General features: G+C 39.6%; 1 protein-coding gene, 1 long non-coding RNA gene and 9 other non-coding genes across 15 annotated transcripts; all 11 read right to left on the bottom strand.

Moving 5' to 3' along the window:
* Positions 1–1,628: 1,628 nt before the first annotated feature.
* Positions 1,629–10,648, bottom strand: cfap418 (cilia and flagella associated protein 418). 3 transcript variants are annotated; one of them, XM_062992098.1, is made up of 7 exons: positions 10,585–10,648; positions 10,232–10,417; positions 8,824–8,920; positions 8,668–8,723; positions 7,884–7,949; positions 7,679–7,774; positions 1,629–2,578 (listed from the first exon to the last, which is right to left on the bottom strand). In XM_062992098.1, exons 2-7 carry the CDS (start codon positions 10,372–10,374, stop codon positions 2,419–2,421), a joined length of 618 nt encoding a protein of 205 aa, XP_062848168.1. In that variant the 5' UTR covers positions 10,375–10,417; positions 10,585–10,648; the 3' UTR covers positions 1,629–2,418. The 3 variants fall into 3 exon arrangements, with proteins under 3 accessions (XP_062848168.1, XP_062848165.1, XP_062848167.1); XM_062992095.1 differs by lacking the exon at positions 10,585–10,648 and having other exon boundaries at positions 10,232–10,489; XM_062992097.1 differs by lacking the exons at positions 7,679–7,774; positions 10,585–10,648 and having other exon boundaries at positions 10,232–10,489.
* Positions 10,649–12,165: 1,517 nt separating this feature from the next.
* Positions 12,166–13,073, bottom strand: LOC134310493 (uncharacterized). Of its 3 annotated transcripts, none has more exons than XR_010011313.1 (4): positions 12,977–13,073; positions 12,829–12,860; positions 12,444–12,497; positions 12,166–12,287 (listed from the first exon to the last, which is right to left on the bottom strand). It is a non-coding gene; the product is annotated as an uncharacterized LOC134310493 (long non-coding RNA). The 3 variants fall into 3 exon arrangements; XR_010011315.1 differs by having other exon boundaries at positions 12,829–12,856; XR_010011314.1 differs by lacking the exon at positions 12,977–13,073 and having other exon boundaries at positions 12,829–12,902.
* A 791-nt stretch (positions 13,074–13,864) lies between these two features.
* trnae-cuc (transfer RNA glutamic acid (anticodon CUC)) lies at positions 13,865–13,936 on the bottom strand. The gene has a single exon. It is a non-coding gene; the product is annotated as a tRNA-Glu (tRNA).
* Positions 13,937–15,221: 1,285 nt separating this feature from the next.
* Positions 15,222–15,303, bottom strand: trnas-aga (transfer RNA serine (anticodon AGA)). Its single transcript has one exon. It is a non-coding gene; the product is annotated as a tRNA-Ser (tRNA).
* Positions 15,304–15,909: 606 nt separating this feature from the next.
* Positions 15,910–15,981, bottom strand: trnae-cuc (transfer RNA glutamic acid (anticodon CUC)). Its single transcript has one exon. It is a non-coding gene; the product is annotated as a tRNA-Glu (tRNA).
* Positions 15,982–17,266: 1,285 nt separating this feature from the next.
* Positions 17,267–17,348, bottom strand: trnas-aga (transfer RNA serine (anticodon AGA)). The gene has a single exon. It is a non-coding gene; the product is annotated as a tRNA-Ser (tRNA).
* A 605-nt stretch (positions 17,349–17,953) lies between these two features.
* trnae-cuc (transfer RNA glutamic acid (anticodon CUC)) lies at positions 17,954–18,025 on the bottom strand. The gene has a single exon. It is a non-coding gene; the product is annotated as a tRNA-Glu (tRNA).
* A 1,285-nt stretch (positions 18,026–19,310) lies between these two features.
* Positions 19,311–19,392, bottom strand: trnas-aga (transfer RNA serine (anticodon AGA)). The gene has a single exon. It is a non-coding gene; the product is annotated as a tRNA-Ser (tRNA).
* A 606-nt stretch (positions 19,393–19,998) lies between these two features.
* On the bottom strand, positions 19,999–20,070 carry trnae-cuc (transfer RNA glutamic acid (anticodon CUC)). The gene has a single exon. It is a non-coding gene; the product is annotated as a tRNA-Glu (tRNA).
* A 1,285-nt stretch (positions 20,071–21,355) lies between these two features.
* On the bottom strand, positions 21,356–21,437 carry trnas-aga (transfer RNA serine (anticodon AGA)). The gene has a single exon. It is a non-coding gene; the product is annotated as a tRNA-Ser (tRNA).
* Positions 21,438–22,042: 605 nt separating this feature from the next.
* Positions 22,043–22,114, bottom strand: trnae-cuc (transfer RNA glutamic acid (anticodon CUC)). The gene has a single exon. It is a non-coding gene; the product is annotated as a tRNA-Glu (tRNA).
* Positions 22,115–22,499: the final 385 nt, after the last annotated feature.

The raw sequence follows: 22,499 nt of genomic DNA, 5'->3' as shown, positions 1-22,499 counted from the left end.
CATTTGAATGTGTGCTGGTGTTAACACATGGCAGCAAAGCAAAGCAATGCAATAAAGCAGAAGGGGTCTTTAATTTTGAGTGAACGCTGGCAACTGGCTTAAACGTGGTCTTATCTGACCATGGCACATTTCCTCTGTCTTTCCGTCCATCTGTGATGAGTTTAGGCCCGGAGAATTCACCATTATTTCTTTTTTTCTATTATTATTTATGCATTTTCTTCCATTTTCTCCCAATTTAGCGTAGTCAGTTTGTCTTCCGCTGCTGGGGGATCCCTGATTGCAGTCGAGGTGGGTATACTGCTGCTCACGACTCCTCTGACCTGCACGCAGCCCTTAGTGGAATCCTTTTTTTACTCATGCATTCTGCATAGACGCCTCTCTATCTGCTAATCAGGGTCCTTACACAGCATTTGAAGACCCCACCCACATAGTCCGGTCATCCTACCCTAGCGGAAACATGTCTGCTGCAGGCACTGCCAATCATGCCAGATAGATGGTGCCCAGAGGACCGGTGGCAGAATTCGGCATTATTTCTGCATGAAATTGTATAACTTTCTCTGTGGGTAATTTAAGTGACAGTGGTCTTCCAAAGTATTGCTGAGCCCATGTGACTATCACAGTAGCACAATGGTTTCTCATGCAATGACCAAAGGTCAAGCTGTCAACAGTGGTTTCTAGCCATGCCTTACACATCTTTTCACAATATTATGTATGATAAACGGTGAAAGGTGTGAAATATCATCAATCTTGCATTGAGAAATGTTCTTTTTATACTGACTGACAATTCTCTCACAAAGGCAAAAAGTGATGAGACTAAACCTTTGGTGGATCCTTCTTTCATAGCCAATCTTAATATCCTTATCTGTTACCAATTCACCTGCTTATTTTGGAATGTTTCAGAAATGTTTCAGTTTTGCAGACATCAAGTTTGTCAGATAAAAAGGCACTTTCTTGTATTTTTTTGTTAAATAAAGGTTCAAGAGAATAAACAAATGAAAGATTCTTCATTTTACAGCATTTTACAAAATGTTCAAAATTTTTTGTGAATTTGGTTTGTGTGTAATGTTTATTGAACAATTTTTTGTTTGTTTGTTTGTTTTATTCGGAAAGATCACATAACTAAATATTAAGTAGATATACCTGTAGGGGACATGTATTATATGGCATCTAAATATTTCAGGTTTTTCCTATGCCTTAATTAACAGAACACAAACTTATTTGTAAAAAAAAAAAAGTCATTGTGGGTTTGCTGAATATGCCTGGTCAAACATGGTCAAATATGGTCAATAATGGTCAAAGAATGTTCTTAAGGCCCTTAAGCCTTAATAGTTTGAACTCTATACGGTAACAACTGTGAGTAACTTTTAATTAAAGCAACTGCTAAACTGCTGCAAATGTTAGTGCAAAAATACATAGACTTGTGCAAAGGTTTGGACACCCGTGGTTGCATCATAGCAAGTGACAGCGGGTCTGTTCCATTAGCCAGCCTCCATAGCAATCTGGGTTTGAAGCTCAGCTTATGCAACTTCCATTAGCTAAACTTCATATATTGGAAACATAAAATGTTGATACATTTGAAATACATTAAACAAATAAACTAGTAATTGTAAATATAAAGAAAGTGTGCATTCAAATGTGCAAATGTTTATTCCCTGTAACAGATTAAGAGATAAGAGAAAAGGGTATATTACTTTACTTTCTTCTAAACAATCAACAAAACATGTAATTTTATTAGGGACAACTGGAGTGGGGGCTTTATTCTTGTGGTACAGCCTCAAAACTCATGACGATGACATTGTCATTCATGTTTTAGCAAGTTTTGAATGACTACAGACCTGTATTTGGTGTTAAAAAGATCATAAAGTCAATTTTTGTCACAGTTCATGATATTGCCCTGTGATTGATTGAAACAAACACACACACACACACACACAGTAAGAAAGAAACAGAACGCAGCTCTCTAGTAATGTTTTCTTCTGTCTGAAGCTATAAAAAAAGTACAGGCTAATTAATAAAATGCAAATAAATGCATTAAGTAATTCCCTAAACACATTTTGGCCTTGGTTTCTGCTGGTGAAAAATATGTAGTTGGTTTGACAAAAAAATTGCATGACTTTTACTTTGCCACATCAGATACGCATCGGCTTGTAGTAGTACATATTAATCTGACCCGAAATAATATTGCAAATACAAGTACTACTGCATTGCCATTAAGAATCTACTGTGTCAGACATGAGGGAAACAAGAATTCGGATCACTTTTAACTGCTGTGAAACCTAGAAAGCTTAAAAAACAAGATGTGTCTGTTCTGAAATCACCTATAAAAGGTGCAACATTGTCTCTGGAGTGTAGAACAAATCAGTACTTTTTTCTGAACAGAACTGTTTGATGCCACATGTAAGAACAATCCAAAGATCATCAGACTTTGTGTTGGCCACAAACCCACTTAAGCTGCTGTAAATGTCTCAGTTCAGAGAGAGTGAGGGCAGAGTGCCAGCTGCACTGGCATGCATATGCCCGGGCACCTTGTCTTTTCTTTAGCTTTACCCGTAACTTGTTATAGTCTGGCATGTTGTTTCTAAAAGGAAAAAAGAAACATAAATTTAGAAGTACATACACACATGTAATTAATCATTTGACTCATTTAAACATGTGATTATTATGATTATTAACATTATGATATTTATAGAAATAACTGGTGTGTCAAGTACAACCTCACATTTAACAAAAATTTCCAAGCATCACAGAAAATAATTTTAACAAAAACACACAGTATACAAAGTTTAATATTATTTAATGTTAATGAGTTAATGTTATACTTTCTAGAGTTGGAGCATGCGACATTTGTACCTTATGACATTACTACTTGTAAATGACTCATACCCATGTTTACATTTCAAATAATCAGCAATGCTGCTGTGGGCGTGCATTTTCAAAGTGCATTTTGAAGCTGCATGATGTGCGTTTTCAACTATGTAGCACATTTATTTGTTCTGTTTTACAAACCACTTTATCAAGATGAGAGTCGCAGTGGGTCGGACCAAACCCAAAACTACGGGTGGAAAGCATGCATACATCCTGAACAGGGTGCCAGTCCATTGCAGGGCTCAACACACTGTTTTACTCTGTTACTCACAATTAAGTTGGTTAAATAATTTCAGAATCTCATGGCTGCATGGTCCCATGGTGTTTAAACTTGCATATTATTCTTTGAACAAATTATTTTTATTTTGATGTCTTGGCTGATCATTTTGATTCTCCTATGATATCCAGCAAAGCAGCAAGTAGGTCTTAAGAATAGGCCTTAAAATACTACCACAGGTACACCACCAATGAACTCAAATTATGTCAATTAGCTTAAATAGCCTAAAATTCCTTTGTATTGGTATTCTTGGTATTGGGTTAAAATTTTCACCTCTAGCCACTTAGCCTTAGCTCTTAGTATGACATGTAGTGTACTGTTATTAACTTGTAACTAGTATGTGAAGAATGTGTATTTGTACAACCCAAAATCAGGAAAAAGTTGGGACAGTATTGAAAATACAAATATAAAAACACAGTGTTTCTTACATTTACTTTGACTGACAGACAGTATTGCAGACCAGTTTTGTCTGGTCAGATTCATTATATTTGCTAACACACATCTATTTTTATAATTTAGCCTTGCAACAAGGTTGGGAGGGGGGCAATACAGAGGATCTCCAGTTTGTCAACAAATACATGTGAAAATTATTGATTATGTTCCTCAAGGAAGGACTGGAATACATTAGCATATTTCTCCCTCTACATTATATAATATCATTAAAAGATTTAAGGAATCTAGAGGAATTTTAGTGTGTAAAGGGCAAGGGTGAAAGCCTAAGCTGAACACCCGTGATCCCTCGGACGGCAGTGCAAGAACATTCATTTATCAATAGCTGATATACAGTGGGGTCAAAAAGTATTTAGTCAGCCACTGATTGTGCAGGTTCTCCTACTTAGAAAGATGAGAGAGGTCTGTAATTTTCATCATAGGTACACTTCAACTATCAGAGAAAAAATGAGGAAAAAAATCCAGAAAAATCACATTGTAGGATTTTTAAAGAATTTATTTGTAAATTATGGTGGAAAATAAGTACTTGGTCAATAACAAAAGTTCAACTTAATACTTTGTAACATAACCTTTGTTGGCAATGACAGAGGTGAAACGTTTCCTGTAAGTCTTCACCAGGTTTGCACACACTGTAGCTGGTATTTTGGTTCATTCCTCCATGCAGATCTCCTCTAGAGCAGTGATGTTTTGGGGCTGTCACTGGGCAACACGGACTTCAATAAATTTTCTATGGGGTTGAGGTCTGGAGACTGGCTAGGCCACTCCAGGACCTTGAAATGCTTTTTACGGAGCCACTCCTTCGTTGCCCGAGTGGTGTGTTTGGTATTATTGTCATGCTGGAAGACCCAGCCACGTTCCATCTTCAATGCTCTCACTGATGGAAGGAGGTTTTGGCTTAAAATCTCACGATACATGGCCCCGTTCATTCTTCCCTTAACACGGATCAGTCGTCCTGTCCCATTTGTAGAAAAACAGCCCCAAAGCATGTTGTTTCCACCCCCATGCTTCACAGTAGGTATGGTGTTTACTCAGCATTCTTCTTCCTCCAAACACGACGAGTTGAGTTTTTACCAAAAAGTTCCATTTTAGTTTCATCTGACCACATGATATTCTCCCAATCCTCTTCTGGATCATCCATATGCTCTCTGGCAAACATCAGACGGGCCTGGACATGTACTGGCTTAAGCAGGGGGACATGCCTGGCACTGCAGGATTTGAATCCCTCTCGGCGTAGTATGTTACTGATGGTAGCCTTTGTTACTTTGGTCCCAGCTCTCTGCAGGTCATTCATCAGGTCCCTCCGTGTAGTTCTGGGATTTTTGCTCACCGTTCTCATGATCATTTTGACCCCATGGGATTGAGGGAGATTATCAATGGTCTTGTATGTCTTCCATTTTCATACAATTGCTCCCACAGTTGATTTATTCACACCAACCTGCTTGCCTATTGTAGATTCACTCTTCCCAGCCTGGTGCAGGTCTACAATTTTCTTCCTTGTGTCCGTCGACAGCTCTTTGGTCTTGGCCATGGTTGACTGTTTGAGGCTGTGGACAGGTGTCTTTTATACAGATAACGATGTCAAACAGGTGCCATTAATACAGGTAATGAGTGGAGGACAGAAGAGCTTCTCAAAAAAGAAGTTACAGGTCTGTGAGAGCCAGAAATCTTGCTTGTTTGTGGGTGACCAAATACTTATTTTCCACCATAATTTACAAATAAATTCTTTAAAAATCCTACAATGTGATTTCCTGGATTTTTTTTCTCATTTTGTCTCTCATAGTTGAAGTGTACCTATGATGAAAATTACAGACCTCTCTCATCTTTCTAAGTAGGAGAACCTGCACAATCAGTGGCTGACTAAATACTTTTTGGCCCCACTGTAACCACATGGGCAAGGAATTACTTTGGCAAACCTTCGTCAAGCACTACAATCTCTATATCTGGGTTGGACCATCACACAGTGGAAACATGTGTTGTGGTCAGGAAAATCAGTAATCCAGATGGACGCTGTCTGCTCTAGACTACAGATAAAAAAATATATACAGTGGGGTCAAAAAGTATTTAGTCAGCCACTGATTGTGTAAGTTCTCCTACTTAGAAAGATGAGAGAGATTTTCATCATAGGTACACTTCAACTATGAGAGACAAAATGAGAAAAAAAAATCCAGGAAATCACATTGTAGGATTTTTAAAGAATTTATTTGTAAATGATGGTGGAAAATAAGTATTTGGTCAATAACAAACAAGCAAGATTTCTGGCTCTCACAGACCTGTAACTTCTCCTTTAAGAAGCTCTTCTGTCCTCCACTCGTTACCTGTATTAATGGCACCTGTTTGACCTCGTTATCTGTATAAAAGACACCTGTCCACAGCCTCAAACAGTCAGAATCCAAACTCAACCATGGCCAAGACCAAAGAGCTGTCGAAGGACACCAGGAAGAAAATTGTAGACCTGCACCAGGCTGGGAAGAGTAAATCTACAATAGGCAAGCAGGTTGGTGTGAATAAATCAACTGTGGGAGCAATTGTAAGAAAATGGAAGACATACAAGACCATTGATAATCTCCCTTGGGGTCAAGATCTCATCCCGTGGGGTCAAAATGATCATGAGAACGGTGAGCAAAAATCCCAGAACTACACGGAGGGACCTGATGAATGACCTGCAGAGAGCTGGGACCAAAGTAACAAAGGCTACCATCAGTAACACACTACGCCGAGAGGGACTCAAATCCTGCAGTGCCAGACGTGTCCCCCTGGACATGTCCAGGCTCGTCTGAAGTTTGCCAGAGAGCATATGGATGATCCAGAAGAGGATTTGGAGAATATCATGTGGTCAGATGAAACCAAAATGGAACTTTTTGGTAAAAACTCAACTCGTCGTGTTTGGAGGAAGAAGAAGAACCCAAGAACACCATACCTACTGTGAAGCATGGGGGTGGAAACATCATGCTTTGGGGATGTTTTTCTGCAAAGAGGACAGGACGACTGATCCGTGTTAAAGGAAGAATGAACAGGGCCATGTATCGTGAGATTTTAAGCCAAAACCTCCTTCCATCAGTGAGAGAATTGAAGATGGAACGTGGCTGGGTCTTCCAGCATGACAATGATGGCAAACACACCGCTCGGGCAACAAAGGAGTGGCTCTGTAAAAAGCATTTCAAGGTCCTGGAGTGGCCTAGCCAGTCTCCAGACCTCAACCCAATAGAAAATTTGTGGAGTCCGTGTTGCCCAGCGACAGCCCCAAAACATCACTGCTCTAGAGGAGATCTGCATGGAGGAATGGGCCAAAATACCAGCTACTGTGTGTGCAAACCTGGTGAAGACTTACAGGAAACGTTTGACCTATGTCATTGCCAACAAAGGTTATGTTACAAAGTATTGAGTTGAACTTTTGTTATTGACCAAATACTTATTTTCCACCATCATTTACAAATAAATTCTTTAAAAATCCTACAATGTGATTTCCTGGATTTTTTTTTTCTCATTTTGTCTCTCATAGTTGAAGTGTACCTATGATGAAAATTACAGACCTCTCTCATCTTTCTAAGTAGGAGAACCTGCACAATCAGTGGCTGACTAAATACTTTTTGGCCCCATTGTATATCCAGACAGCAACAAGTCAAAAAGTCAGGGACAGTCATGGAATGGGGCCGTGTCAGTGCCCTTGGCAAAGGTTATTTACACTTCTGTGATGGCAGCATTAATGCAGAAAAGTACACTGAGATTTTACAGCAACATTTCCAGGGACGACCATGCATTTTAAGCAAGACAATGCAAAACCACATGCAGCACACATTACAAAGGCATGCCCGCAGAAGTAGATGGTATAGGTACTGGACTGGCCTGTCTGCAGACCTGAAATGAAGCTGACTAGACAAAACATGAATAATTTTGCCGTCACATTGTCTGCAATGAAATAAAAGTCAAAATAAATGTTAGAAACACTGCCTTTTTTAAATTTTGCATTTCCATATTGTCCCAACTTTTCTGATTTGGGGTCATAATTCTCATGGTGTTTTATTATACTGCTCTGGTGGTGGTTTGACACAACAGTGAAGTGCACCATCTTATTTTAGACAAGCATACCTGAAAAACAGATAATCACAAGAGGGGTCCCACTCATAATCATCAAACATGACTACACAGAAGTCACATGACGTGCATCTTAGCTGGCCACAAGCCCTAGACGCAATAATAAAGTAAGAAATTATGTAATTATTCCATGATTTTAAACAATTAAGTGTCCACTTCTGACTGGATGTGGCCTGGTAGAGGTTATCATACCACTTACCTTTGTGTAATGCTTGTTCCAACACCAATTCTGATTGAGCTTCCACCTAAATAAACTGGACAGCACCTAAATTTAAAATAGGAGGCACAATGCACTTTATCCCATCAACAGACACCCCACATTTACTCATTTACACCTTAAGCATACAGTACACACCTTGGTGTGTTTGGAATGTGGGACAAAGCATAAGTACCCAGAAGAAAACCCATGTGGACATGGGAAGAACTTCAAAAAACTTTTAACAATTAAACCTGGAATTCTATTCAATCTTGGTTAAATTATTTTACTCCAACATAGTGAGGGACAATATTGATTTAAATAATACTTGGAGTACATTGGATTATACTTATTTTAAGCTATTTGGTACACAATGTGCAGTCTTCATCGAGTAATTGAAAATTCCATGCATCTAGCACAAAAAAAACCAAGATTTTAAAAATACTTTAGATATAGAAAACTGAATGCCATATTCTACATTTGTGTTAGACAATACGGCAAGATTACAATTATTACAAAACAACACAAAAAATGTTTTTCCTAACAAAGTGGCAACACAACAGGTGAGTATGTTGTGAAAGAAGGATATTTAACATGCAAAAAAGGGTAAAAGTTACCAACTTGTATAAAAAGAGATTTAAACTCCCAATTAATTAATTATTATAGGAAGTTGGATTATAAAAACAACTAAGATACTAAGACGCTCAAGATAATAAAAGTGTATCATAAGATATATATATTGCAATATTTCCCAGCCCTACACATGGGGAAACTGAAGTCCACTTACTTCTTTAAAGTTGTTTGAGGACAGGACTCCTTATATCGCTTTGATGAAACGGGTACCTGTAGATAAGCAACTAAGCTTCAGTGACAGGGCATAATCCACCATGAGCAACTGCTGAATATCAGCATTTGCATGCATGTAAAGTCTTCACATACTTACATGTGAACCTGTAGCTTGATCATCATCACAAAGTATTTCCTGAAGCACAGCCTCAATATGATTGGTAATATCTTCAGCTTCGTATAAATCTGAAGTGCTAGCAGAATGAACATACTCGTTTAGTGTTTCAGAAAATATTAACATGCTAACACCACTAATTGTCTGATGGCACTATCAGAAGTTTGCTGGTTTAATCCCAGTTTACCACTATCGGGTCTCTGAGCAAGGCCCTTAACCCTCAAATGCTTGCATGGTATCTGGTCACAACTGTAACTCATTTAGGATGAAAGCGTCTGCTAAGTGAAGAAAATGTAACAAAGATTTTTTTATTATTATTTAAATGCCATCATGCCAACTGTAATAAAAAAAAAACTTATAGGGTTGGTTTCACAGACAGGGATTAAGGCTAGTCCTACACAGCATTTTGAATGGAGATTCTCCATTTAAAGCAAAATGTAGTCCTGGACTAGCCTTAATCACTGTCTGGGAAACCAACCCATAGAGACCCACATTTCATTTAAAGATATCATCAGAAAATGCTGCTAATTTTAAAAGCTAGTAAAACGTATTTAATCCTGCATAATTGATAGGGCTAGTTGAGTTCAACCAAACATACGAATGCTGCCCCCTATCGCACACACAGATGCAAAAGATGTCTGTACTGCAAACATGTCAATAAATTGCGACACATGAAAACACTGCAAAATACAATATTGTATTGAAATCGTTATTTATGAAGGATTATTTAAAATGCAAATTTGATACACTTTTACTGTCATTTTTTATTTAATTAAAGCATCTAGATTAAACATATAACCATACCTATAGGTCAACGTATTGCTTAGCTCTAATATAAACAGTTAATATTTAATTTAGGCAGCACATCAGTGTTTCATGCACTTATTGTGGCTTGGAACACAGTATATAAGTATATTAAATTAATTTAACAAATGTAACTTTTCTTGATTATACTGAACCAACGAAACAGAATGTTTTGTGCTCGTCATTTTAATAATAATGGAGAGTTAATAACAGTAAAACAGGAAAATACATTACAGAGAACATTAAAGAATACATTAAAGAATATCTAAGAATGTTTACGGTGCCGTTTGGAATGCTGTTAACAGAGCAGTGATCCATACAGAGAGTCAACTGGTATAAATACTGGACATCTTGGATATTTAACTGTACATTACACTGGCATTTTAAACCGTTAGTGCAGCTGTTTATCTCTACGCTAAATTGTAGGTGCAAATAAGTGTGGAATCAGTAAAGCTTGTACGGAACGCCGTGACCTTACGTTTACGTTTTGTGTGTGTTGCCCTGGTGATGATACAGCACTAGCCTCTAGGCTAGGCTAATTAGCTGTTAGCTGTTTACATTAACAGAGTCGCGCTGATGGTTGTACCTCTGCCCGGGGTCTTTATTCCTCTGTTGTCTGTGCTTGACTTGGTCTGCTTTAAAACTGCAAATGCGCTGAGAAGAAACTGAGATATTACGGCAAAACTTCGCTTCCACTTCGTCTAGTAAATCGTCCAAATTGTCCGCCATGATTGAGGCTGTGTTCCAATCCCACTGTGCTGCCTTCGTTCCTCTGTTTGAGGAAAAGGGCAAGACCAGGTAGGGCAGAATGAAAGATACAACAGGGGTGCCCATACTTTCGTGGTTTAAGATCTACTATTTTCAGTCGACAGGTCATCGCGATCTACTTTTTATTGATATTCAGCGTTATAGAGCAAGCAACTGAAAAATAACACTAACCTTATTCTGATGATCTGCACGGAATGGTGTCTGCCAGGTTTATGTAGTCTGGACAGTAGCTGCTGATGCCAATTCTCAAGCAGGCTTCCAAGTGTTCCAAGTGCAAGGGTCAACCGATATTTAGATTTAATTATTTTCGTGTGGAGAAAAAGGCTGATTCACACAAGTAATGCTGTAGTTGATCCAAAAAATGCTGTAAAATATGTGGCATATTTTCTTATGTTTGGATATTTTTTCTCAGCCAGCAAGTTCCAAAATTGTCCAGCAGAGGCCCTTGACTTCATATGAATGTCAGATTGTAGGGTTAAAAAATTTCATCTTCAAGAGCAGATGGGTCCACGTGGAACAACGATGCACTTTTTAAAGCTTCAGCTGTACCACCAAATGGAAAGCACACAAATGTTGCAATTGACTCAAGCAAACTAAAGTTTTGAAAGCACTGCTAGTTTTGTAAGTCTGCTATCACATTCTGAATTTGTTCAATGTACCATGCACTATTCAGTTGTGTGCAAAATGTACCCTGCTTTTCCAGCTCCGATTACATGTTTTGGAAGTTCCGTAAGCTGTGATGCTGCAACTATGATGACAACATCTCCAGTTTTTTGTTTGAAAGTGTTCACAGAGCTGAAAGTGTTCACAGAGCTGATCATGTCCACCACACATTTGTCTTTGCCTTGCAGCTCGAAATTAAGCTCATTCAACATGTTAATTAGATATGTCATGAATGCCAAATCTAAGAGCCACTGATGTCAGGTAAAAGATCCCAAAAACCTAAAAACTGAATTTACTCTCTCAGCTTCGTTCAACAGTCGTCTTTGCAGTGTTCTTCTCCAAACAAATCAAACCGTTTTTGGTTTCTTTGTGATTGGTTGCGCACTCATCTTCACAGTGTATGTTTACCCCCCGTTCATGCTGTAATTCAATGGTCAGGACCCCCACAGGACAATTGCTCATCTATGGCTGCTGTTTGAGTTGGTCATTTTCTAGACCTTCATCAGTGGTCACAGCATGCTGCCCATGGGGCGCTGTTGGCTTATCTCAGTCCAGCAGTGACAGTGGGGTGTTTAAAAACTCCATTAGCATTGCTGTGTCTTATCCACACATACCGGCACAACACACACTAACACCATTTCAGTGTCACTGCAGTGCTGAGAATGATCCACCACCCAAATAATACCTACACTGTAAAAAGGAGACTGTGAAATGTACAGTAACTTGCTGGCAGCAATTAGCCGGTACGTTGCTGTAATACATTTTACAGTACGCATACTGCAAATTTAATTACAGTAATTTTAAAATACTGTAATATTTATTACAGTAATAATCACAGTACTGTAGCTCTTATTATAGTAATTTCACCTTACTGTAACTTATTACAGGAGTAATCACTTTACTGTAATTGTTATCACAGTAATGCAGCCTTTTAATTACAGCAAATATCAGACTACTTTAAAGGCATTACAGCATTTAACACTAAAATAATATTCGAAAAATAACTATACATTGTAAAATATATAAAATTAAGACACTGCATTTGTAACAAAAATTTTTTTAACATTTTAAAACAAAATACATAGATAATAAATAAATAAATTCATATTTTTGTAAACACTGCTGTTCTGAACAAAAACATAAAAATGTGCAAGTGCTTTGTTTTACATTTGCTGGAATCCACATCTTGGACTAAAGTTTTCTTCCCTGCACTGTAAAGATAAAACAAGGAATTACTGTTACTGCTGTAGAAATGTATATACAAGACTGGAGACTATGACAGTTTTGTTTATTCCTAACCTCTCATTAGAGATATCACATTAATAAACACATTCTACTATTAAAAATGTGCTGTTTAAAATTCTTACCTGTTTTGGGGCTCTGTCCACTTCAGTAGGCTACTTACACATGCCTCACGGTAACTAGAAAAAAACGAGTGACAAGTTTCACCACATAGAACATGGAGCTACAGCACAGCCACATATACACACGAACATTACAAACAGTGTTGTTACTACATACATTCAACTGATGGCGTTATCAACTAAATATCACCAGATAACTAAATATCATGTACAAATAGCTTATTTTGGTAATGTTATGAACGCTGGCTCTCTAGTGTATCACTTTTGGCTTTAGCTAGTTGTTTATCAACTGGCCGATTAGTTCTATGTTTAGCGAGCTAGCTCGCTTTCTGTCTTGATAGCGTTTTAAAAGAGTATCAAGTAATATCAAGTAATTCAAATTTCTTACCTGTTACTGATGATATAAAGACGTCTTTCTGTCTGAGTGATAAAAAACTAGTAGGCTATTTGTGTTAGATATAATGCAAACTGTACTATTATCAAAGACGGATTATTGTTTAAACTGACAGAAAAAGAAAAATCCCGCTTAAATTTACCGTATTGTGATTTACAGCAGAAATATGCTTACTGTAGAATTCACCCACCACTGAATCTTGACCATGATCCTTTGCAGATCTACAGTAAAATGCTGTGTACAGGTTCTACAGTAAGAATTTTATCATTCTACAGTAGTAACACTGTAAAAACTACAGAAATTTGTTACAGTGTACAGTTATATAGAGACTAACAAAGCATGTGCAAACTTGGCACACATCATTGTGGGCAAGATACGAACCTGTGCAGGGAGGCGCCAATGGATTACCAATCATTTGCCTTAACCACTCGGCCATGACAACACTTCAGCTGTAAAAACCCTAACTTTCCTTTCAGCCCACAGGCTGGTCATTTCGGCAGTAGAGAGAACCAATGGGCCAGCCATCACTGAAAGACGCTCGGTGTTCCTAAGTCGTTGTTGTAGTACACCTAAGCCATCTCAAGTATTTTTTTCCCTTTTATTGATTTTCATGTATTTGTTTTTACCGTCAAGCTTCAAACACTGATGCTTTTAACACTGTGCGCGGCACAGATCCGAAAAAGATTCACCAACCTTTTGAGTGTTTATCTAAATCGACATGAAACTGTATTGTTAAAATCCAATTTCAAAACACGTGGGTACAGTAAGTTAAAGGCAAATAAGAAGAAAAAGTCATGATCTGTAAAGTGTCCTCTATAGAGGTACTTACTTGAAACGAGCGCAGAGAGGACATTTGAGGATGATGTTTTAGCATGTGAATTTGGGATTTTTTGTCAATCTAAGCAAAAACATGTAGCAGTAAAGTTCCAGCGTGCACACTCGGTTATATAAATGGGCGCGCATAATGTCTCCGTTGCTTGTAGTAGAAGAGTGATGTACAGTGGGCCGTTTGAAGTAGTAATAGTTGAAGTTCCCTGACCGGGAATCGAACCCGGGCCGCGGCGGTGAGAGCGCCGAATCCTAGCCACTAGACCACCAGGGAGATGTGGTCTCAGGTCTGGCAGTGAGGCTGATGAGATTGAAACCGTTCGAACTTGGCTTTGATTTAGTGCAAACCGATTTGCAAGCATGCGCAGTTGCCAAGCGTTCGGGAAACGCCCACTGAACGAGGCGTCTTTAAAATATTCGGATCTCTTCCAACTAAACTCACATCCTCATATGTTTGGATGTTTAGCCTATAGGTGCATGTGCGGATACATCCGTTCATGGCTACACGGTCTGGATGGAAGTTCTGTGACCATACTGATTCGACGTGGACATGCCATTCGACTCTCTCGTCAAAGAAACATCCACTGTTTTCCTGAAGGGAAATAAACTTCTGTCTAGAGTGAGTACAAATGTTCATCCGCTTTGGTTTTGCATGCTTTCATTGCTTATATTTTCTTCACACAGAAACAGACCTAATGCCTTTTTAATCTGTACATCTCAAGCAAAAAGGATGTGTTTGGAAGCATAAAGAAACACGTTTCAACAACGAAAATATTCAGACACTATAGTAAAGTATATAGCTACAACCAAAGGGTACACACAATACCAACGTTTAATGCAAAAGGTACCCGGTCTAATTATTAAACGTTTCGTTTTGAAAGAATCTACGCAAAAACAACACCAACAAAAAAGCTTATCGACGCTTCATGTACTAAAACGCAGAGCTCGGAAAACCCGACTCCTGTCCATTATTACTGGTCATTGGCGCTCTCTACTGCTGAGAATAACGAAGCCGTGTTCCAAAAGGAGATCAAAAGGTTTTTGCGTTAAGCTTTTTGCTTCTGCCGGACTGCGCTGTATTGAGCATTTCGAAAAGCGACACTCAGCATGCGCATGTAACAGTCATATGCTATCGGTTTATTGTTCATTATAATAATAACATAAAACGACGACGACGACAGCAATAATTAAAAAAAAGACAAAAAAGGGAATAATAATGCAATTTTATTTGTATCAACATGACTGGTGCAAACTGGTCAGGACTGTAGGTACATGCAGCCGCTTCTCAAACTGTGTGATGACTGAGCCCCGATTAAAGGGCATTGAAACCGGTAGTTTTCTGTGTACGGTTTTTGTTAAACACTGTTCCATGGACAGCATTTTGTATTCATTTTGATGTTGATCAGGAAAGCCCTGGTGATTGTATTCCATTTTTTTTGTTGGTTCCTGAATAGTTTACTGTCCCGAATTAATACTGTGAAAGTGAAAGGCATCATGTGCCAGAATGAAGGTGTATTTGGTAGCTAATGTAGCTACGCAGTCAGTGGCTAAAAGTACGTCGTTGTCGGCAGGATTCGAACCTGCGCGGGAAGACCCCAATGGATTTCTAGTCCATCGCCTTAACCACTCGGCCACGACAACATTTAAGCTGTTGTGAACAGCTTAACGTAAAAATCATAACTTTCCTTTCAGCCCACAGGCTGGTCATTTCGGCAGTAGAGAGAACCAATGGGCCAGCCATCACTGAAAGACGCTCGGTGTTCCTAAGTCGTTGTTGTAGTACACCTAAGCCATCTCAAGTATTTTTTTCCCTTTTATTGATTTTCATGTATTTGTTTTTACCGTCAAGCTTCAAACACTGATGCTTTTAACACTGTGCGTGGCACAGATCCGAAAAAGATTCACCAACCTTTTGAGTGTTTATCTAAATCGACATGAAACTGTATTGTTAAAATCCAATTTCAAAACACGTGGGTACAGTAAGTTAAAGGCAAATAAGAAGAAAAAGTCATGATCTGTAAAGTGTCCTCTATAGAGGTACTTACTTGAAACGAGCGCAGAGAGGACATTTGAGGATGATGTTTTAGCATGTGAATTTGGGATTTTTTTGTCAATCTAAGCAAAAACATGTAGCAGTAAAGTTCCAGCGTGCACACTCGGTTATATAAATGGGCGCGCATAATGTCTCCGTTGCTTGTAGTAGAAGAGTGATGTACAGTGGGCCGTTTGAAGTAGTAATAGTTGAAGTTCCCTGACCGGGAATCGAACCCGGGCCGCGGCGGTGAGAGCGCCGAATCCTAGCCACTAGACCACCAGGGAGATGTGGTCTCAGGTCTGGCAGTGAGGCTGATGAGATTGAAACCGTTCGAACTTGGCTTTGATTTAGTGCAAACCGATTTGCAAGCATGCGCAGTTGCCAAGCGTTCGGGAAACGCCCACTGAACGAGGCGTCTTTAAAATATTCGGATCTCTTCCAACTAAACTCAAATCCTCATATGTTTGGATGTTTAGCCTATAGGTGCATGTGCGGATACATCCGTTCATGGCTACACGGTCTGGATGGAAGTTCTGTGACCATACTGATTCTACGTGGACATGCCATTCGACTCTCTCGTCAAAGAAACATCCACTGTTTTCCTGAAGGGAAATAAACTTCTGTCTAGAGTGAGTACAAATGTTCATCCGCTTTGGTTTTGCATGCTTTCATTGCTTATATTTACTTCACACAGAAACAGACCTAATGCCTTTTTAATCTGTACATCTCAAGCAAAAAGGATGTGTTTGGAAGCATAAAGAAACACGTTTCAACAACGAAAATATTCAGACACTATAGTAAAGTATATAGCTACAACCAAAGGGTACACACAATACCAACGTTTAATGCAAAAGGTACCCGGTCTAATTATTAAACGTTTCGTTTTGAAAGAATCTACGCAAAAACAACACCAACAAAAAAGCTTATCGACGCTTCATGTACTAAAACGCAGAGCTCGGAAAACCCGACTCCTGTCCATTATTACTGGTCATTGGCGCTCTCTACTGCTGAGAATAACGAAGCCGTGTTCCAAAAGGAGATCAAAAGGTTTTTGCGTTAAGCTTTTTGCTTCTGCCGGACTGCGCTGGATTGAGCATTTCGAAAAGCGACACTCAGCATGCGCATGTAACAGTCATATGCTATCGGTTTATTGTTCATTATAATAATAACATAAAACGACGACGACGACAGCAATAATTAAAAAAAAGACAAAAAAGGGAATAATAATGCAATTTTATTTGTATCAACATGACTGGTGCAAACTGGTCAGGACTGTAGGTGCATGCAGCCGCTTCTCAAACTGTGTGATGACTGAGCCCCGATTAAAGCGCATTGAAAGCGGTAGTTTTCTGTGTACGGTTTTTGTTAAACACTGTTCCATGGACAGCATTTTGTATTCATTTTGATGTTGATCAGGAAAGCCCTGGTGATTGTATTCCATTTTTTTTGTTGGTTCCTGAATAGTTTACTGTCCCGAATTAATACTGTGAAAGTGAAAGGCATCATGTGCCAGAATGAAGGTGTATTTGGTAGCTAATGTAGCTACGCAGTCAGTGGCTAAAAGTACGTCGTTGTCGGCAGGATTCGAACCTGCGCGGGAAGACCCCAATGGATTTCTAGTCCATCGCCTTAACCACTCGGCCACGACAACATTTAAGCTGTTGTGAACAGCTTAACGTAAAAATCATAACTTTCCTTTCAGCCCACAGGCTGGTCATTTCGGCAGTAGAGAGAACCAATGGGCCAGCCATCACTGAAAGACGCTCGGTGTTCCTAAGTCGTTGTTGTAGTACACCTAAGCCATCTCAAGTATTTTTTTCCCTTTTATTGATTTTCATGTATTTGTTTTTACCGTCAAGCTTCAAACACTGATGCTTTTAACACTGTGCGCGGCACAGATCCGAAAAAGATTCACCAACCTTTTGAGTGTTTATCTAAATCGACATGAAACTGTATTGTTAAAATCCAATTTCAAAACACGTGGGTACAGTAAGTTAAAGGCAAATAAGAAGAAAAAGTCATGATCTGTAAAGTGTCCTCTATAGAGGTACTTACTTGAAACGAGCGCAGAGAGGACATTTGAGGATGATGTTTTAGCATGTGAATTTGGGATTTTTTGTCAATCTAAGCAAAAACATGTAGCAGTAAAGTTCCAGCGTGCACACTCGGTTATATAAATGGGCGCGCATAATGTCTCCGTTGCTTGTAGTAGAAGAGTGATGTACAGTGGGCCGTTTGAAGTAGTAATAGTTGAAGTTCCCTGACCGGGAATCGAACCCGGGCCGCGGCGGTGAGAGCGCCGAATCCTAGCCACTAGACCACCAGGGAGATGTGGTCTCAGGTCTGGCAGTGAGGCTGATGAGATTGAAACCGTTCGAACTTGGCTTTGATTTAGTGCAAACCGATTTGCAAGCATGCGCAGTTGCCAAGCGTTCGGGAAACGCCCACTGAACGAGGCGTCTTTAAAATATTCGGATCTCTTCCAACTAAACTCACATCCTCATATGTTTGGATGTTTAGCCTATAGGTGCATGTGCGGATACATCCGTTCATGGCTACACGGTCTGGATGGAAGTTCTGTGACCATACTGATTCGACGTGGACATGCCATTCGACTCTCTCGTCAAAGAAACATCCACTGTTTTCCTGAAGGGAAATAAACTTCTGTCTAGAGTGAGTACAAATGTTCATCCGCTTTGGTTTTGCATGCTTTCATTGCTTATATTTTCTTCACACAGAAACAGACCTAATGCCTTTTTAATCTGTACATCTCAAGCAAAAAGGATGTGTTTGGAAGCATAAAGAAACACGTTTCAACAACGAAAATATTCAGACACTATAGTAAAGTATATAGCTACAACCAAAGGGTACACACAATACCAACGTTTAATGCAAAAGGTACCCGGTCTAATTATTAAACGTTTCGTTTTGAAAGAATCTACGCAAAAACAACACCAACAAAAAAGCTTATCGACGCTTCATGTACTAAAACGCAGAGCTCGGAAAACCCGACTCCTGTCCATTATTACTGGTCATTGGCGCTCTCTACTGCTGAGAATAACGAAGCCGTGTTCCAAAAGGAGATCAAAAGGTTTTTGCGTTAAGCTTTTTGCTTCTGCCGGACTGCGCTGTATTGAGCATTTCGAAAAGCGACACTCAGCATGCGCATGTAACAGTCATATGCTATCGGTTTATTGTTCATTATAATAATAACATAAAACGACGACGACGACAGCAATAATTAAAAAAAAGACAAAAAAGGGAATAATAATGCAATTTTATTTGTATCAACATGACTGGTGCAAACTGGTCAGGACTGTAGGTACATGCAGCCGCTTCTCAAACTGTGTGATGACTGAGCCCCGATTAAAGGGCATTGAAACCGGTAGTTTTCTGTGTACGGTTTTTGTTAAACACTGTTCCATGGACAGCATTTTGTATTCATTTTGATGTTGATCAGGAAAGCCCTGGTGATTGTATTCCATTTTTTTTGTTGGTTCCTGAATAGTTTACTGTCCCGAATTAATACTGTGAAAGTGAAAGGCATCATGTGCCAGAATGAAGGTGTATTTGGTAGCTAATGTAGCTACGCAGTCAGTGGCTAAAAGTACGTCGTTGTCGGCAGGATTCGAACCTGCGCGGGAAGACCCCAATGGATTTCTAGTCCATCGCCTTAACCACTCGGCCACGACAACATTTAAGCTGTTGTGAACAGCTTAACGTAAAAATCATAACTTTCCTTTCAGCCCACAGGCTGGTCATTTCGGCAGTAGAGAGAACCAATGGGCCAGCCATCACTGAAAGACGCTCGGTGTTCCTAAGTCGTTGTTGTAGTACACCTAAGCCATCTCAAGTATTTTTTTCCCTTTTATTGATTTTCATGTATTTGTTTTTACCGTCAAGCTTCAAACACTGATGCTTTTAACACTGTGCGTGGCACAGATCCGAAAAAGATTCACCAACCTTTTGAGTGTTTATCTAAATCGACATGAAACTGTATTGTTAAAATCCAATTTCAAAACACGTGGGTACAGTAAGTTAAAGGCAAATAAGAAGAAAAAGTCATGATCTGTAAAGTGTCCTCTATAGAGGTACTTACTTGAAACGAGCGCAGAGAGGACATTTGAGGATGATGTTTTAGCATGTGAATTTGGGATTTTTTTGTCAATCTAAGCAAAAACATGTAGCAGTAAAGTTCCAGCGTGCACACTCGGTTATATAAATGGGCGCGCATAATGTCTCCGTTGCTTGTAGTAGAAGAGTGATGTACAGTGGGCCGTTTGAAGTAGTAATAGTTGAAGTTCCCTGACCGGGAATCGAACCCGGGCCGCGGCGGTGAGAGCGCCGAATCCTAGCCACTAGACCACCAGGGAGATGTGGTCTCAGGTCTGGCAGTGAGGCTGATGAGATTGAAACCGTTCGAACTTGGCTTTGATTTAGTGCAAACCGATTTGCAAGCATGCGCAGTTGCCAAGCGTTCGGGAAACGCCCACTGAACGAGGCGTCTTTAAAATATTCGGATCTCTTCCAACTAAACTCAAATCCTCATATGTTTGGATGTTTAGCCTATAGGTGCATGTGCGGATACATCCGTTCATGGCTACACGGTCTGGATGGAAGTTCTGTGACCATACTGATTCTACGTGGACATGCCATTCGACTCTCTCGTCAAAGAAACATCCACTGTTTTCCTGAAGGGAAATAAACTTCTGTCTAGAGTGAGTACAAATGTTCATCCGCTTTGGTTTTGCATGCTTTCATTGCTTATATTTACTTCACACAGAAACAGACCTAATGCCTTTTTAATCTGTACATCTCAAGCAAAAAGGATGTGTTTGGAAGCATAAAGAAACACGTTTCAACAACGAAAATATTCAGACACTATAGTAAAGTATATAGCTACAACCAAAGGGTACACACAATACCAACGTTTAATGCAAAAGGTACCCGGTCTAATTATTAAACGTTTCGTTTTGAAAGAATCTACGCAAAAACAACACCAACAAAAAAGCTTATCGACGCTTCATGTACTAAAACGCAGAGCTCGGAAAACCCGACTCCTGTCCATTATTACTGGTCATTGGCGCTCTCTACTGCTGAGAATAACGAAGCCGTGTTCCAAAAGGAGATCAAAAGGTTTTTGCGTTAAGCTTTTTGCTTCTGCCGGACTGCGCTGGATTGAGCATTTCGAAAAGCGACACTCAGCATGCGCATGTAACAGTCATATGCTATCGGTTTATTGTTCATTATAATAATAACATAAAACGACGACGACGACAGCAATAATTAAAAAAAAGACAAAAAAGGGAATAATAATGCAATTTTATTTGTATCAACATGACTGGTGCAAACTGGTCAGGACTGTAGGTGCATGCAGCCGCTTCTCAAACTGTGTGATGACTGAGCCCCGATTAAAGCGCATTGAAAGCGGTAGTTTTCTGTGTACGGTTTTTGTTAAACACTGTTCCATGGACAGCATTTTGTATTCATTTTGATGTTGATCAGGAAAGCCCTGGTGATTGTATTCCATTTTTTTTGTTGGTTCCTGAATAGTTTACTGTCCCGAATTAATACTGTGAAAGTGAAAGGCATCATGTGCCAGAATGAAGGTGTATTTGGTAGCTAATGTAGCTACGCAGTCAGTGGCTAAAAGTACGTCGTTGTCGGCAGGATTCGAACCTGCGCGGGAAGACCCCAATGGATTTCTAGTCCATCGCCTTAACCACTCGGCCACGACAACATTTAAGCTGTTGTGAACAGCTTAACGTAAAAATCATAACTTTCCTTTCAGCCCACAGGCTGGTCATTTCGGCAGTAGAGAGAACCAATGGGCCAGCCATCACTGAAAGACGCTCGGTGTTCCTAAGTCGTTGTTGTAGTACACCTAAGCCATCTCAAGTATTTTTTTCCCTTTTATTGATTTTCATGTATTTGTTTTTACCGTCAAGCTTCAAACACTGATGCTTTTAACACTGTGCGCGGCACAGATCCGAAAAAGATTCACCAACCTTTTGAGTGTTTATCTAAATCGACATGAAACTGTATTGTTAAAATCCAATTTCAAAACACGTGGGTACAGTAAGTTAAAGGCAAATAAGAAGAAAAAGTCATGATCTGTAAAGTGTCCTCTATAGAGGTACTTACTTGAAACGAGCGCAGAGAGGACATTTGAGGATGATGTTTTAGCATGTGAATTTGGGATTTTTTGTCAATCTAAGCAAAAACATGTAGCAGTAAAGTTCCAGCGTGCACACTCGGTTATATAAATGGGCGCGCATAATGTCTCCGTTGCTTGTAGTAGAAGAGTGATGTACAGTGGGCCGTTTGAAGTAGTAATAGTTGAAGTTCCCTGACCGGGAATCGAACCCGGGCCGCGGCGGTGAGAGCGCCGAATCCTAGCCACTAGACCACCAGGGAGATGTGGTCTCAGGTCTGGCAGTGAGGCTGATGAGATTGAAACCGTTCGAACTTGGCTTTGATTTAGTGCAAACCGATTTGCAAGCATGCGCAGTTGCCAAGCGTTCGGGAAACGCCCACTGAACGAGGCGTCTTTAAAATATTCGGATCTCTTCCAACTAAACTCACATCCTCATATGTTTGGATGTTTAGCCTATAGGTGCATGTGCGGATACATCCGTTCATGGCTACACGGTCTGGATGGAAGTTCTGTGACCATACTGATTCGACGTGGACATGCCATTCGACTCTCTCGTCAAAGAAACATCCACTGTTTTCCTGAAGGGAAATAAACTTCTGTCTAGAGTGAGTACAAATGTTCATCCGCTTTGGTTTTGCATGCTTT

Source organism: Trichomycterus rosablanca, chromosome 3 (assembly GCF_030014385.1).
Source record: "Trichomycterus rosablanca isolate fTriRos1 chromosome 3, fTriRos1.hap1, whole genome shotgun sequence".
Taxonomy (NCBI): Eukaryota; Metazoa; Chordata; class Actinopteri; order Siluriformes; family Trichomycteridae; genus Trichomycterus; species Trichomycterus rosablanca.
The sequence above is the reverse complement of the archived record's forward strand: the minus strand, read 5'-3'. Positions and strand labels throughout refer to the sequence as shown.

Bases quoted from the DNA above. Each gene is read 5' to 3' on its own strand.
- cfap418 (XM_062992095.1), bottom strand. From the start codon at position 10,479: ATGGGCACCCCTGTTGTATCTTTCATTCTGCCCTACCTGGTCTTGCCC. The intron at 8,921-10,231 runs GTACAACCATCA...TCATTCTGCTAG, and splicing joins AATAAAGACCCCGGGCAGAG to CACTTCAGATTTATACGAAG. The intron at 8,724-8,823 runs GTAAGTATGTGA...GCTTATCTACAG, and splicing joins ATCAAGCTACAGGTTCACAT to GTACCCGTTTCATCAAAGCG.